General features: G+C 48.8%; 1 protein-coding gene across 1 annotated transcript in view; it reads left to right on the top strand.

The window, feature by feature from the left end:
- Positions 1-2,768: 2,768 nt before the first annotated feature.
- The window catches only part of SYNDIG1 (synapse differentiation inducing 1), a 56,466-nt gene continuing 45,021 nt past the window's right edge, over positions 2,769-14,213 (top strand). Inside the window, exon 1 of the mRNA XM_055430984.2 lies at positions 2,769-3,318. Coding sequence (XP_055286959.1) covers positions 2,839-3,318 — 480 coding nt within the window. The 5' untranslated portion in view covers positions 2,769-2,838. The remainder of the gene's footprint in view (positions 3,319-14,213) is intronic.

Raw genomic sequence — 14,213 nt, 5'->3', positions numbered from 1 at the left:
TCCACCTTTTCCCCTCCTATTTGCCATGAGGTGATGGGACCAGATGCCATGATCTTAGGTTTTTTTAATGTTTAATTTTAGATCAGTCTCTCCCTTTACCCTCATCAAGAGGTTCTTTAGTTCTCTTTGCTTTCTGCCATTACAGTGGTATTATCCACATATCTGAGGTTGTTGATATTCCTCCCAGCAATTCACTAGACAGCATTCCCTAAAAATTGCAGAATAGCCCTTGTGGTGGTGTTCGTTCAGATCTGAGTCAGTAGCTCCAGGTGGTCAGGACTCCACCTTCCTGATTGAATCCCAGGAGGTGCTGATGCTGCAGGTTCTCAGTGGACTCCGGGTGGTGGAGATATAAGCTCTGCCTACCTCCAAATGCCACGATTTCAACCAACATCAGGATTGGCGCAAGGCAAGGAGATCCCTAAGCAGCGTTAGTCCAGTCCTGTAACCCTTGAGACTGTTACTTTTGACAGACATTCACTGAACACTGGCTGTACACCAGGGCAAGAACAGGGAGGGAACTGTGGTCCTTTTGTCTCAGGCTCTGGGCAGGGCAGAGCTGAGGAGGCGGTGACGTTGAGTAGCTGTCACATTGGCGGAAAAGGATACACCAGGAGCTATAGGAGAAACTGGAGCCCAGCGGCCAGGAACACACCAGAAAAGGGAGGGTCACACTGGCTACGCTGGAACAAGGGACTCCATCCAAGAAGAGGATTTTAAACAAATGCAACCACATGTCATTTGTAAGATACTCACTGCAGATCCTGGCAGAAGGAGATGAGTCTGAGAAGCCGATCTGAACTTCAGGAAGGTTTTTCTGGGCTTGGTGGTACATCCAGCCCTGCACAGGGGCCCCATCAGCTTCTCTGTGGAAGGATGAAGATCAGAAAGGCTGGATGTTTGGACCAGAAACACCTGGAGGAACTGGGAAGGTGACCAGGTGTGGAGGTGGTGCTCACACACAGGATGTGCTTCACAGGTGCTCCAAATTCCTGGTTTTAGCTCTTGGTTGTTACTGGGCCCCGGGGCTGAGGGTTTAGAGGCCCAGGAGCAGAGCGGGCGCTGTGTTCTGACCTCTCTTACGTGTGTCACGGTGTCAAGCTGGTGACACCCACACCTCTCAGTGCATACCCTGCCCTCGACCAGTCATCTGTCGACATGATTAAACTGCTATTTTCCCATTAATCGCAAGGGTGTCTTCTTTCCCTCCTCTGCTCGGTGTGAAATTTTAGATCCTGTGCGTGTGCATGCTCAGTCGCTTCAGTTGTATCCAATTCCTTGTGACCTTATGGACTGTAGCCCCTCAGACTCCTCTGTCCATGGGATTCTCCAGGCAAGAATACTGGAGTGGGTTGCCATTCCCTTCTCCAGGGGATCTTCCCGACCCAGGGATTGAACCCGAGTCTCTTACGTTTCCTGCATTGGCAGGAACGTTCTTTACCACTAGTACTGCCTTAGATTCCTGTAGCTACCCCCAAACAAAGCAGTTATAATGTAAGACAATTCTTAAATCTCCTAGAAAGCAAGACCAGCAAAAGCCTCAAGATGGAATGTTGCTACATAATAGTTATTAACTTGCAAAGAGGAAAAACTGTCTCCCCAAAATCGTAAACTTTGGTGTCTTCTTCTTAACATTTGAAACTCTAGAAAGGAACGTGATCTGGGGGGAAATAGTTTAGAAGAATTCTTAATTGTATCCCAGATACACTGGTGTTTCTTTAAGCCAAGCAGTATTGAGGCAGGGAAATTTTCAGTCCACTTCCTGGGACCATGCTGAAGGCGAGTGTTAGTGTCAGAATAATTCTAACGTGTGTGCTGCTGCTGCTGCTTAGTCACGTCAGTCGTGTCCAACTCTGTGCGACCCCATACAGCAGCCCAACAGGCTAACGTGTGTAGAACATACTAAAATGTGCGTGTAAGATTTCCTCAGCTGCGGAGCTTAGTCCATGGACAGCACCAACATGTAGGTCTTCTTACCACTTACCTTCTAAATCTGTGTGGGGCATTTTTGTTTTTATCATACAAAGGCATTTTATGGTAAGTTATAAGCAAAAGCAACTTAGTTCTTCAGAAAAAAGAAAAGACAAAATAGGTCAATATTTAAGATATACTGGATATATACTTTATATATATACTTAAGATATACTTTATATCTGAAAACATAAAGATAAAAATACATTACTCAAAAATTTTGAATTTATTAATATACAAAGTTTTTCAATCCCTCTAGTCAAAATTTCATTCACAAGAGGTTATAGGTTGGTTGCTTGTTGAAAATCTATTTGAAAAGATCAAAAGCTAAAATAATTCTTTATTCCTTTGTTGCATTAGTACTAAGTCACAAGATCTTTGTAAGTCTGCCCTCTCTTCCTTGGTGCGAGTTTTTCTGCTGGGATGAGGAGCCTGGGAGAGTTGAATGAATGGCCCCACTCGCCCCATGGTCGAGGCTGGTGTGGGTGGGCTTGCCTGTGGGTTTCAGGAGTCAGATGAAATCCTGGGGTTCTCCGGGGCAGCAGTGGTCCTAATTCCTGCACAGCCTCCTTCACTGGGAAGCAGAATCTGACCAAAGATGTACAGAGTCTATCTCTGCCTCGCTCTGGCCACTGCCCCCACCGAGCCTGTCTAAACCATCAGGGTAAGTGGGTTCAGATCAGTGACTGTTCACCCCAGCGACCAGGACACACTGGGACAATCAGGGTCTGACTGATGAGCTTTTCAGATGTGATTTCCTTGTCTCATCTCTATTTCTTCCTCCTCCAGGAGAAATGGGCCCCGTGAGGCAAGCGTGACCCTCAAGTCCAGCCCGCCAGCCCGACGACCAGCCGGGAGGACAGCGCCATGGCTGGAGTCGTGGAGCAGAAGAGCGGGCTTGTGCACGGGAAGCTCAGCGAGGCCGGCAAGAGGAACGGCCTCATCAACACCAGGAGCCTGGTGGCCGAGAGCCGGGATGGCCTGGTGTCCGTGTACCCCGCTCCCCAGTACCAGAGCTGCCGGGTGGTGGGCAGCGTGGCACCGGCCGGCCCAGATGGTGCCAGGAACGAGCCGCTCCAACAGCTGCTGGACCCCAGCACGCTCCAGCAGTCGGTGGAGTCCCGCTACCGGCCCAACCTCATCCTCTACTCGGAGAGTGTGCTGCGCCCCTGGGGGGATGGCATGGCGGCTGACTGCTGTGAGACTACCTTCATCGAGGACCGCTCACCCACCAAGGAGAGCCTGGAGTACCCCGACGGCAAGTTCATTGACCTCTCGCCCGAAGACATCAAGATCCACACGCTATCCTACGACGTGGAGGAGGAGGAGGAGTTCCAGGAGCTGGAGGTCAGAGCGTGTGTTTGTCACGGGCCGTCGGGAGTGAGATGTGGGGCTCTGGGGGGATGGGAGCCAGGCAGGTGCAAGTCAGGACGTGAAGCCAGTGAGCGAAAGTGCAAGGAAGCCACAGCCTCCTGGGCGCCCTTCACTCAGAATCCATGTGAGAGATACAAGGATGGAGAAGGAGGTGAGGACTGGGACATAGGGCTTCAGCAGGGAGTCTGCTTAGGGGACACAAGGTCGAGGCCATCAGGATGGGACTAAGACGCGTTTAAGGGTTGACCGTGCTGGCAGCTCACGGGGCCGGGGGTTTCTGCTGACCGCCCGGCCACAGGGGAGAGTGCTGTGCTGTGCTAAGTGGCTTCAGTTATGTACGATTCTGTGGATAGTAGCCCGCCAGGCTCCTCTGTCCAAGGGATTCTCCAGGAAAGAATGCTGGAGTGGGTTGCCATGCCCTCATCCAGGACTCTTCCTGACCCAGGGAATAAGGAACAGTGGCCACCGGCCAAAGCCCCCAGGGGAAGGAGGTTCCTCATGAGCCTGGAAATGCATACTTGGGGACAATTTGGGACGTTTTGGCTGCCACATGTGGTTTCCTTAATTTGACATTCTGGAGTGTTTACTAAGGATTGTTGGAACAGCTGAAACCTAAAACCAGCTGGAAGAAATAGTTGAAATTGATAGCGTAAGGGGCAGGCAAGCTGAATTACTGTAGAGTCCCGTCTCTCGTAGGGCAGGCACAGGCATCAGATCACACTCTTAGAAGCGTGCATGTTGGCCATGGCGTGCCGCACAGTTGCCCCCGTGGCGGGGCGAGAGCAACGCCACAGGGTCTGAGCCCAGGAGACCAGCACCCAGGCTGGGGGGCAGTCATTTCACGGCTGTGGGGATGGCTGGCAGAAGGCTGCTCCACTGGGCTTGCCGGGTTCCCCTACGGGCCTGAGCCTGAGAATGCGGGCTGGCCACTGGCCCCGGAGACAGGACCACACACCTGTCATCACGTGGAGCACACATTACATCTGACCGTCCCAAGCAAGTCATGTGGCCAAGACCAAAGTTGGTGTGCAAGGGGCTGCTCAGGGTGACGGGACAGGAACATCTCAACTGGGGGCCAGGACGGCAGCAGCCCCCAGCGAGCAAGGGTGCAAACCGCTCAGTATCACTCTTTAATCGTCAAACTGAATGGAATGAGAACAGTCGTGCTCCTATTGTGAATGAAACAAAAAACTCAGTCCACACTGACCTGAGGCTCTTCCCAGGAAGCAGCTCTACTTCGGACAAGAGAGAAAACGTGGTTTTGCATCCTTGGGGAATGCCATAGCATCACTCTGTCTACAGCAAAGCGATTCTGTTTCCAGGAAATCGCAGTTTACAGAGAGCTTTGCCCAGGTAGGAGCAGGGTCTGTCGCAGGAGCTTCCCCTCTGCCCTCATCTCCTGCCTGATCGGGCTCTCTGATCTGCACTTGCAGCAGAGTGGCCCTAGTGCAGATAGGTCTGCTTGCCAGGCACACATCTGCTGGAGCTCGTGTGGCTGCATCCTCTGGGGTCTGGGGTCGGCGGTGTTAGCAAGCAGATCTGTAGCTGATTGTAAGCATCTCATAGAGGGGCCTCGGCCACAGCATCTGCCCTGCACTGTCTCACAGCGGAGAGTCGTCCTGGGGGGTTCTGGAGGTGCACAAGTATGGAGGGTGGCCAAGCAGGCCACCTTGGGGGCCCTGGGGATTCTCCAGGTGTGTGATCACCAGGCTGGGGCCCTGCAGCCCTGGGGCCTCCTCCTGGGAGGAGCTAAACCTCATCTCCAGGACCCCAACTGCTGGAAATCACATTTCCTTGTCACAGAGACAAATTTAAATGGAGAGATGCAGGCACACCTGATAAAGCAGTTCTGCAAAATGTCAAATTCGGGTTTAAAGCTGTGAAAAGAAGTGGCTGCAGGTCAGGACTGGAGGGCCTCGCCGCGTGTTGAAAGGCTGATTGTCACCCCTTTGTGACAAAGCCAAGTCTGCGCATCCATCAGAGAGCCCTTGGAATGTCATCACTGGGAACCAGCGATGCAAGAGGAAAGGAGAAGGAGATGCACACTTTTGGAGCATCTTCCCTCCCTCCTCTCACCATCCTGTCTGACCCCAGCAGCCACGCCAGGCGGCAGGCTCTGTCCCTGACACTGCACATGGGAGGCAGAAGCTTGGAGGGCTCCCAGGTGCCTCTGCTGGCTCCAGACGCCTGTGTCCTGTGTGGTCCCCAAACGGCTGTTTCGGATACAGCCGCCTCCTCACGTCTGAGCCCTCAGCTGGTCCTCGCTCCCATGAAAAAACCAGAAGTCCCGGAAACCTGTCTGGAGAGATAGGATTTCACACTCCAGGTAGCACCTGCAGAGGCTTCTTCACACACAGGAGAAGAGCTGGGAAGACGCGCAAACATCGGACGAGAACCCCAAAGCGAGAATGACAAAGAGCAACAAAAACAGAGGAGGGGACCCAGAGGAAACAGAAATCACTCAGAAAAAAGCAGGCAGTGTTTTGAACACAATCTCATGTCCCGTGAGGCTGGGAGAGGCTGATCTGGGGTGGGGCGAGGAAGCAGGGTGCAGTTTGGTTGGTTTGCCTGGCTGCCCCGGGCTGGACCCTCACACACAGTCATGACAGAGGTGGTGAGTGGGGGGTCCTCCCTTCACTCCCTGGTTCAAGGGCAGTGCTCAGACTCTTGAATGACTGAGCTCTTCAGGCTCTTTATCAGATGTAGAAAGTTGCCTTCGTCAAGATGTGGTTGAACAGAGTTTTTAAATATAAAAAACAGGTGTTTAACTTTGCCAAATGTCCATTTAGATCATCCTGTGTGTTGGGGGGTGGTCTTTATCCTATTGATATGACCTATTACATTAATTGATTTTCACATGTTGAACTATCCTTTCATATACTAAGCTATCCATTACATTTGAGGATAAATTGGCCATGGTGTTTGTGCCTCTTTAAATATTGCTGGATTCAACATGCTAACAACTTGGTAAGGATTTTTATTTCTGTGTCCGTGAAGACCCTTGGTGCTTGACAACTGCAGCTTTCTTTTCTTGTGTCTTTCTCTGGTTTTGGTGTCAGGGTGACACTGGCCACAAAGGATGAGTTGGGAAGTGTTCCTTCTTCTTCTGTATGAAAGATGCTGCCCTGCGCTGGGACTTTTTATTCTCAGATAGTCATTCATATTCACAGTGAAGCCACCTGGACCCAGGCTCTTCTTTGTGGGAAGATTTTTTTTTACTACTGATCAGACCTGATTTCCTTATGATTTGAAAGAAAAATCTTTAGGTTTTCCTTTCATCTTGACTCAGCTTTAGTCATTTGTGCCACTCTAGGGATTTTCCCCTTTTATCTTAGTTACCTAACTTGTCTGCATAAGGTTGTCCGTAATAGTGCACTTAAATCTTCTTGCTTCCTGCACGGTTGGTGACGTTTCCTCTTTTTCCTGCCTAATTTGGTGATTTTCCATTTTTTCCTTGCTCAGCCTAGCCAAAGGCTTATAAATTCTGATGATCTTTTCAAATATCTGTCATCTGGTTCCATTGATTTGTCCTTCATTTCAGTTTTCCATTTCAGTGATTTTCACTCAGATATTTATGATATTTTCCTCTCGGTTTTCTATAGTCTAAATTTGCTCTTCTTTATCTATTTCCTTTAGGCTGGAGCTTAGTTATCGCTTTGAGATTTTTCTTCCTGTATAATATATGTATTTAAAGCTGTAACTTTCAAACACTATTTCAACTGCCTCCTATAAACTGTGATATGTTGTGTTTTCATTTCCTGTTTAGTTCAAACTAGGATGTGAGGAGAGCTTCCCAGGCGCTGTGGTCCTCTCCCTTCCAGGAGCTCCTTGTTAAATTCCTGGGTCATCCAGCTCTCTACCACTTGGCCCAAACAGATTAGAGCCATAAGTTGGGAGAACTGCAAACTTTCCCTTTTGTGGCTGGGAATGGAGCTTCCGGAGAAAGCAATGGCAAGCCACTCCAGTACTCTTGCCTAGAAAATCCCATGGACAGAGGAGCCTGGTAGGCTGCAGTCCATGGGGTCGCTACAAGTCAGACACGACTGAGCGACTTCACTTTCACTTTTCACTTTCACACATTGGAGAAGGAAATGGCAACCCACTCCAGTGTTCTTGCCTGGAGAATCCCAGGGACGGGGGAGCCTGGTGGGCTGCCGTCTATGGGGTCACACAGAGTCGGACACGACTGAAGTGACTTAGCAGCAGCAGCATGGAGCTTCCACCCTGTGCTCCCCAGTCAACTCAGCTCCATCTAACAGCAGAGAATCTGGTCTCCAAGAGAAGCCCCTCCCTAGCAGAACTACTTCATGGCCAAGCGGGTGATGGGTCTGGATGAGCTCAGGGCAAGAACAACCAGACTCACACTATTCTTTTTTGTTTTTATACTCCATGATTTTGTTTATAATATCCTTGTTTTAATTTATTTATTTTAGTTGGAGGCTAATTACTTTACAATATCGTAGTGGTTTTTGCCATACATTGACATTAAATCAGCCATGGGTGTACATGTGTCCCCCATCCCAAACCCCCTTCCCAGCTCCCTCCCCATCCCATCCCTCAGAGTTGTCCCAGTGCACCGGCTTTGAGTGCCCTGTTTTGTGTATCGAACTTGGACTGGTCATCTATTTCACATATGGTAATACACATGTTTCAATGCTATTCTCTCAAATCAGCGCACCCTCGCCTTCTCCCGCAGAGTCCATGTCTGTGTCTCTTTTCCTGTCTCGCATACAGATACAGACTCATACTACTCTGACTCAGGATTCAGCAGTGGTTGTAAGCAAACACCCCTCCATTTATCACTGACCCGGGGTCATTGCTGAGCCCTCCAAGAAGGCTGTTTTGAAAATTCTCTTCAGTCATTTCTCAGGGACAGGATTTGCCTGCCTCCTGGCTCTGTCATACTAGAAGTCTTACAGGATATTATCTGAAGTGCTATGTGCATTTTCCAGCAGGCACTAGATGTGGACAAAGAATATGTCCACAGATGGCTTGTGCTTAGGTTAAGAATCTTAATCAAATTAATTATCTTCAAATAATCTGACATATATCCACTTAAAGCATTAGGAAATTTAATTACTCATTTCCCTCCCTTGAGACAGTATGTTCAGTTCAGTTCAGTCGCTCAGTCGTGTCCGACTCTTTACAACCCCATGGACCACAGCATGCCAGGCCTCCCTGTCCATCACCAACTCCTACAGTTTACCTAAACTCATGTCCATTGAGTCGGTGATGCCATCCAACCATCTCATCCTCTGTCGTCCCCTTCTCCTGCCTTCAATCTTTCCGTAAATAAAAAAATATATTTAGACATCCCAGTTTCTTATGGCTCTAAGTGCAGATCATTCACCCTTGCTGCTGCTGCTGCTGCTAAGTCACTTCAGTCGTGTCCGACTCTGTGTGACCCCATCACGGAAGCCCACCAGGCTCCCCCGTCCCTGGGATTCTCCAGGCAAGAACACTGGAGTGGGTTGCCATTTCCTTCTCCAATGTGTGAAAGTGAAGTCGCTCAGTCGTGTCCGACCCTTAGCGACCCTACGGACTGCAGCCTACCAGGCTCCTCCATCCATGGCATTTTCTAGGCAAGAGTACTTAGATGATCTGAAAATCATTCAAAATGATCAGGAGATCTGTCTTAACTCTCCTTATAGTCACATCTGATCTAGTGCTGTCCAACCTGCAGCAAACTCCTCTTTCTGTAAACAGGCCTATGTGAATAACTTCCTATCTGGAAATTAAATTTGCCTTTATGGAATAAATATTTTGAGGGCATCCTACATACTGACAATTTCCAAAGACGAATTCAAAAATATCATGTGCAATGTAAGCATGATCAGAATAGTAGTGTGCCATTTACCGTTTTCATTTTCTGTGTCAAGGGAAACTCTCATTTAAATGTGGGACTCGCAGCATGTTTCTTAAAAAGTAAAAATCAATATCTTTATATTCTCATCTTACATTTGCCAGTAAAAGGCACTGGAGTGTGTAATTATAGCCATTTGATGAGGGGAGAATCTCTGAGATAATAAATCCATCTGTCATAAGAACACAAGGGGATCATTCATCATGTTCCTCTGAAATACTTTACGATAAGCAGAAGGCTTGGGGCATCAGATTGAATTTGTATGCCAAGGAAATAAAACCTTTTTACTTTTTCAAGCTCCCACTGATCAGATCTCTCATCTGTGGCTTCTGAGCCCCTGCTCAGAATCACAGTTGGGAGAAACCTGTTTATCTGTTTTGACAAAGGGAAAATCTTTCATCATTATAAGACTACAGTTATTCTGGAACTTACCTGGTGGTCCAGGCTTCACACTCGCAATGCAGGGGGCCCGGGTTTCATCCCTGGTCAGGGAATTAGATCCTGCATGCCGCATCGAAGTTCAAAGATCCCACATGCTGCAACTGAGACCTCGATCAGCCAAATAAAAAAAATTTTAAAAGACTACAGCTATTCTAAGATTGCCAGGAGTAATATCTACAACTTCAGATATGCAGATGATACCACTCTAATGGTAAAAAGTGAAGAAGAACTAAAGAACCTCTTGATGAAGGTGAAAGAAAGGAATGAAAAACTGGCTTGAAACTCAACATTCAAAAAACTAAGATAATGGCATCCAGTCCCATCACTTCCTGGCAAATAGAAGGGGAAAAAGTAGAAGCAGAGACAGATTTTATTTTCTTGGGCTCCAAAATCTGTGGATGGTGACTGCAGCCATGAAATTAAAAGACACTTGCTCGTTGGAAGGAAAACTATGACAAACTTAGCATGTTAAAAAGCAAAGACATCACTTTGCTGACAAAGGTCCATGTAGTCAAAGCTACAGTTTTTCTAGTAGTCATTTATGAATATGAGAGTTGGATGACAAAGATCGCTGAGCACCAAAAAAGTGATGCTTTCTAATTATGGTGTTCGAGAAGACTCCTGAGGATCCCTTGGACAGCAAGAAGATCAAAGCAGTCTATCCTAAAGGAAATCAACCCTGAATATTCATTGGAAGGAGTGATGCTGAAGGTGAAGGTCCAAAACTTTGGCTACCTGATGCAAAGAGCCAGCTCATTGGAAAACTCCCTGACGCTGGAAAAGATTGAAGGCAGGTGGAGAAGAGGGTGACAGAGGATGAGATGGTTAGATGGCATCACCGATTCAAAGGACATGCATTTGAGCAAATCCCGGGAGATGGTGAAGACAGGGAAGCCTGGTGTGCTGCAGTCCATGGGGTCACAAAGAGTCAGGCACAACTTAGCAACTGAACAACAATTCTAATGAAATCAGCTTTCCTAAGATTACAGAGAGCTGTGAGTCAAACACTAACACAGTAAATGTGATTTGAATGACAGTGAAAGGAGAGTCCGTGGCTTTGGTGAGTCTCTGTCATGCTCAGTTTGAACAACACTGGTAAAACTTGATTCTAAACCACACTGGAGTTTAATAAAATTTCTCCAAGCTTAACCAAAGGTCCACCTATTTTAAGCAATATTCATTCAAAACCCAGTGCCAAGAGCATCCTTTGGGGTCCCTGAGAGACAGATTTGCTCAATGCGTCATGAAACATCTCTCCTCAATGCGTGCCCCTAACACCCATGTTCAGTGACCACCATGCATGCAGAAAACACTCGTCACAGCCTGGAACCCTGGGGAAGACATTTAACCTGGACCCATGCTGACAAAAACCTCATCTCCCACTTACTACAGTATAATGTTATCAGAAGAGGAAGTTCATCATAAGCATTCAAGTGTGTTAGAAGAATCTCAGCCTTTGAATTTAAAGTTTTGGTGATGACAGCGTGCCCCACCCTTTTTTGGCTGGATTGCGAGGCATGCAGAACTTCCCAGGCGAGAGATCAAACCCATGCCTCCTACAGCGGAAGCTCAGAGTCTTAACCCCCGGACCACCAGGGAAGTCTGACAATGTCCTTTTTAAGGGAATCATGGGAAGCATCACCCCTGTATCATGGTCTGTTCAGCTTTTTGTCCGTCGTGCTTCTGGGGAACAATGGGAGAATAACCACAGAAATCAAGCATGAGCCCAGCTTCATGACTGCCAATATTTTCCTTTTTTTTTTCCCTTGGCAAGCCATTTCACAGCATTTCCTAAAAAGATAAGGAAAAGCTCACAAGGCTGATATGCAGATGGTTGTTCACAGACATACTGTGAATTTTGAGATGCAAAAAGAAACCAACGCAGGGGAAATAGTGCAGGTGGCTGGCCCTTGTGTGCTGGAGTTATGCTAGATTTCTGTAACAAGAAGCATTTTGCCGATGCAAGGATCAGCAGATCATTCGGACTATTAGCAGGTGAGAGAGACTCCATCCTTATGGACAAAGAGCCTGCATGTTGTCCTTGTGGTCCCGGGCATTGGGTCCGTGGTGCTGATACTCACCAGGAGGAAACGGACACAGAGAAGACAAGAGAGAAGCCTCACTGTGCAAAGTGCTGAGGGTTCCTGTCTGGCTGGTCTCCAGGGAGGGTGCTGTCCCCGTTCGGAATTAGGATGGTCCCACCTTGGCTGTCTTGGATGTCAGCTGAGGGTCCCAGAAGGAAGGATCTTTTCTCCTTGATAATGAAAATCACACCACATATCACGCCCCTGTCACCAGAGAAATGCGAAACTGAGTTAGGAAAACAGCCTCTGTTCAGTTAAAAAACAAATCCACACAGCAAGAGGTGCGCGCTGCTAACGGCAGTGTCCATAGGAAAACACAGGAAAATGTCCCCTTTGCATGGTTCACCCGAGGTGCCCATAAATATCCACCTGATACCTGTCAGCAAAACATCTGCCAGCCTGCAGTGGTGCTGAGCAGACAAGTCATCAGAAACCTCAAGCCTGGAAAAGTGAGAACCACCAGGGGGTCTGGGGGATGGTCAGTGTCCTCAAACAGGTAGAACCTGAGAAGTCGGAGGACACTCCTCAGAGTGGAGAGAAGTATATTTAGAAACAGAACACGTTGCTTGGAACCATAACCTTACATAAGACGTGCCCACGGAGGTCTACACCGTGAAATACAGATTCAAGAAGGATTTAACAGAGAAAGCAGTGGTGTTTCAGGGAGGCTTGGTGGAGGAGAGTCCGGGTTGTGAAGGGGGAGCAGTTATAACTTGAGGTCAGATCCCAGAGGACGGTGGTCTTTCCAGCACACCATCCAGTGCTCTGCTGGCCCAGGCTGGGTGAAGTCTGCACATGTTTCAGCATGGCATTGGGTGGATTTTCCTCTTGTGTTTCTTCTAGGAAATAGGAGGAAGATCTAGCTTTCAATAGGTTAGCCAGTTCCTGAGTCTCCTCTTCTAGTCCTTTTGTTTTTATCCCTTTTGAAAAGTCAGTAAGCAGCAGATCACCCAGAGTTAAATAAAGTGCAGACTCTTGAGGGTCCTTTGAGCAGTCCCCTCCCCCATCACCTCACCTCTCATTCATTCCCCCCACCCCCAGACTCCTGATCCCCTCAACTTCCCAGCCCCCCACATGGCTTTGCAGCCCCTCCTGCACCCGGAATAGTCTCTCTTCCCCTTCACTGAGCTAGTTTCTCATCAGCATCCAGGTCACAGTGTTCGTGCCCCTGCTGACTAAGTCTCTGTTCTGGCTTGTTTATTTTCTGTCACACTGGACACCGCCAAGCCAACTTAGGTTGAGTTTCCCAGAAGTGGTCAGTGATGTGAGGACTGATGAGCACCTGATTTACTGGGAAATGCCCCCTGGAGACCAGCTGGTCAGCAGGGGGAGCAAGATGGGAGGCGTCCAGGAGGGACGGGCTTCAAAGCACAGAGGCGCCCAGCCTGACCGCGGGACCGGGGATGTGGGCAGTGTCCTAATGGACACTGTGGATGCAGCAGGCCATGGGTGAGTTGAGTGTAGCCTCTGAGGTGAGGACCGGAGGCAAAGTTCCTAGATACGTCCCCAACTCAGCACTGAGTGGGCGCCTGATGACCCGTTGTGCTGATCAGTCTATCAATGAATAAATGACTCTGTCCGAGGGCCCTCCAGGCCAGTGTCGTCCTTTTTTATAATGAAAATGCAGTCAGACTCTCTCTGTGTGAGCACCCAGGCTCCTTGAGCATTTATGCTCCTGGTGAGCATTTATGTGACCTGGACTTTGTTTAATAGGATGCTTTAAAAAGTCTCCAAAGTCAAGTCCACGGGGCAGACACGGGAACAGCGCTCCACAGGGCCTGCAGTGGCCCCAAGGCCTCCTGGGAGCGATCGGCTTGGTGCTGAGACACAAAAGCAGACTGTGTTTCCCGCGAACCACAAAAGCAGAGACGGGCTCCAAACAAGGAAGAAGGAGAAAGCAGAACAGGAAGACTGTTACTGACATTTCATTAGAGAAGAGAGAAATCCCAAGGTTGTTCTAGCTAATAGACCTTCCCCGTGACTGCGGAGGAAAGAAGAGAGGGTAGGGGGGCCCCACCAACCCCACTCAGCCCCCTGCCCATCCTTAGAATGTCCATGGGGTTGAGTAAGATCGAAGCTCCCAGGGACAGCCTTGCGGTCCCTCTGAAGAGGACGGAGTCAGAGGTGCTTCATATGGAGAAGCTCGGCAGGGCCACCGGACCACTGTCCCCTGCAGAAGTTTGTCCATCTTGGAACAAGATGAAGAGCCTCGTGGAGGCTGAAGAACCCAGGAGAATTGAGGACAGAGAACAGAATGAGTGACGGTGGGCTTGCCATTGTTGTCGTTGCTGCGTATTTGCTGAAGCAGACATTGGTCCAGAGGTAGATGCCAGGGCAGACAACTTGGGACATTCCTGACATGTGATGGTGGAGAGACGCCCCCAAGACAGAATCCCCATGACTCCCCATCCAAACACCTCTCTTGAGCCCAGCAGCCTCTGTGTAGGTAGGTCCCAGCTATCCAGGGTGAGGCCTGGGCA

Source organism: Moschus berezovskii, chromosome 15, assembly GCF_049115385.1.
Source record: "Moschus berezovskii isolate FMDL1 chromosome 15, NW_MosBer_1.0, whole genome shotgun sequence".
NCBI classification, from domain to species: domain Eukaryota; kingdom Metazoa; phylum Chordata; class Mammalia; order Artiodactyla; family Moschidae; genus Moschus; species Moschus berezovskii.
Note: the sequence above shows the minus strand (reverse complement) of the source record. Positions and strands in the feature narration are given on the sequence as shown.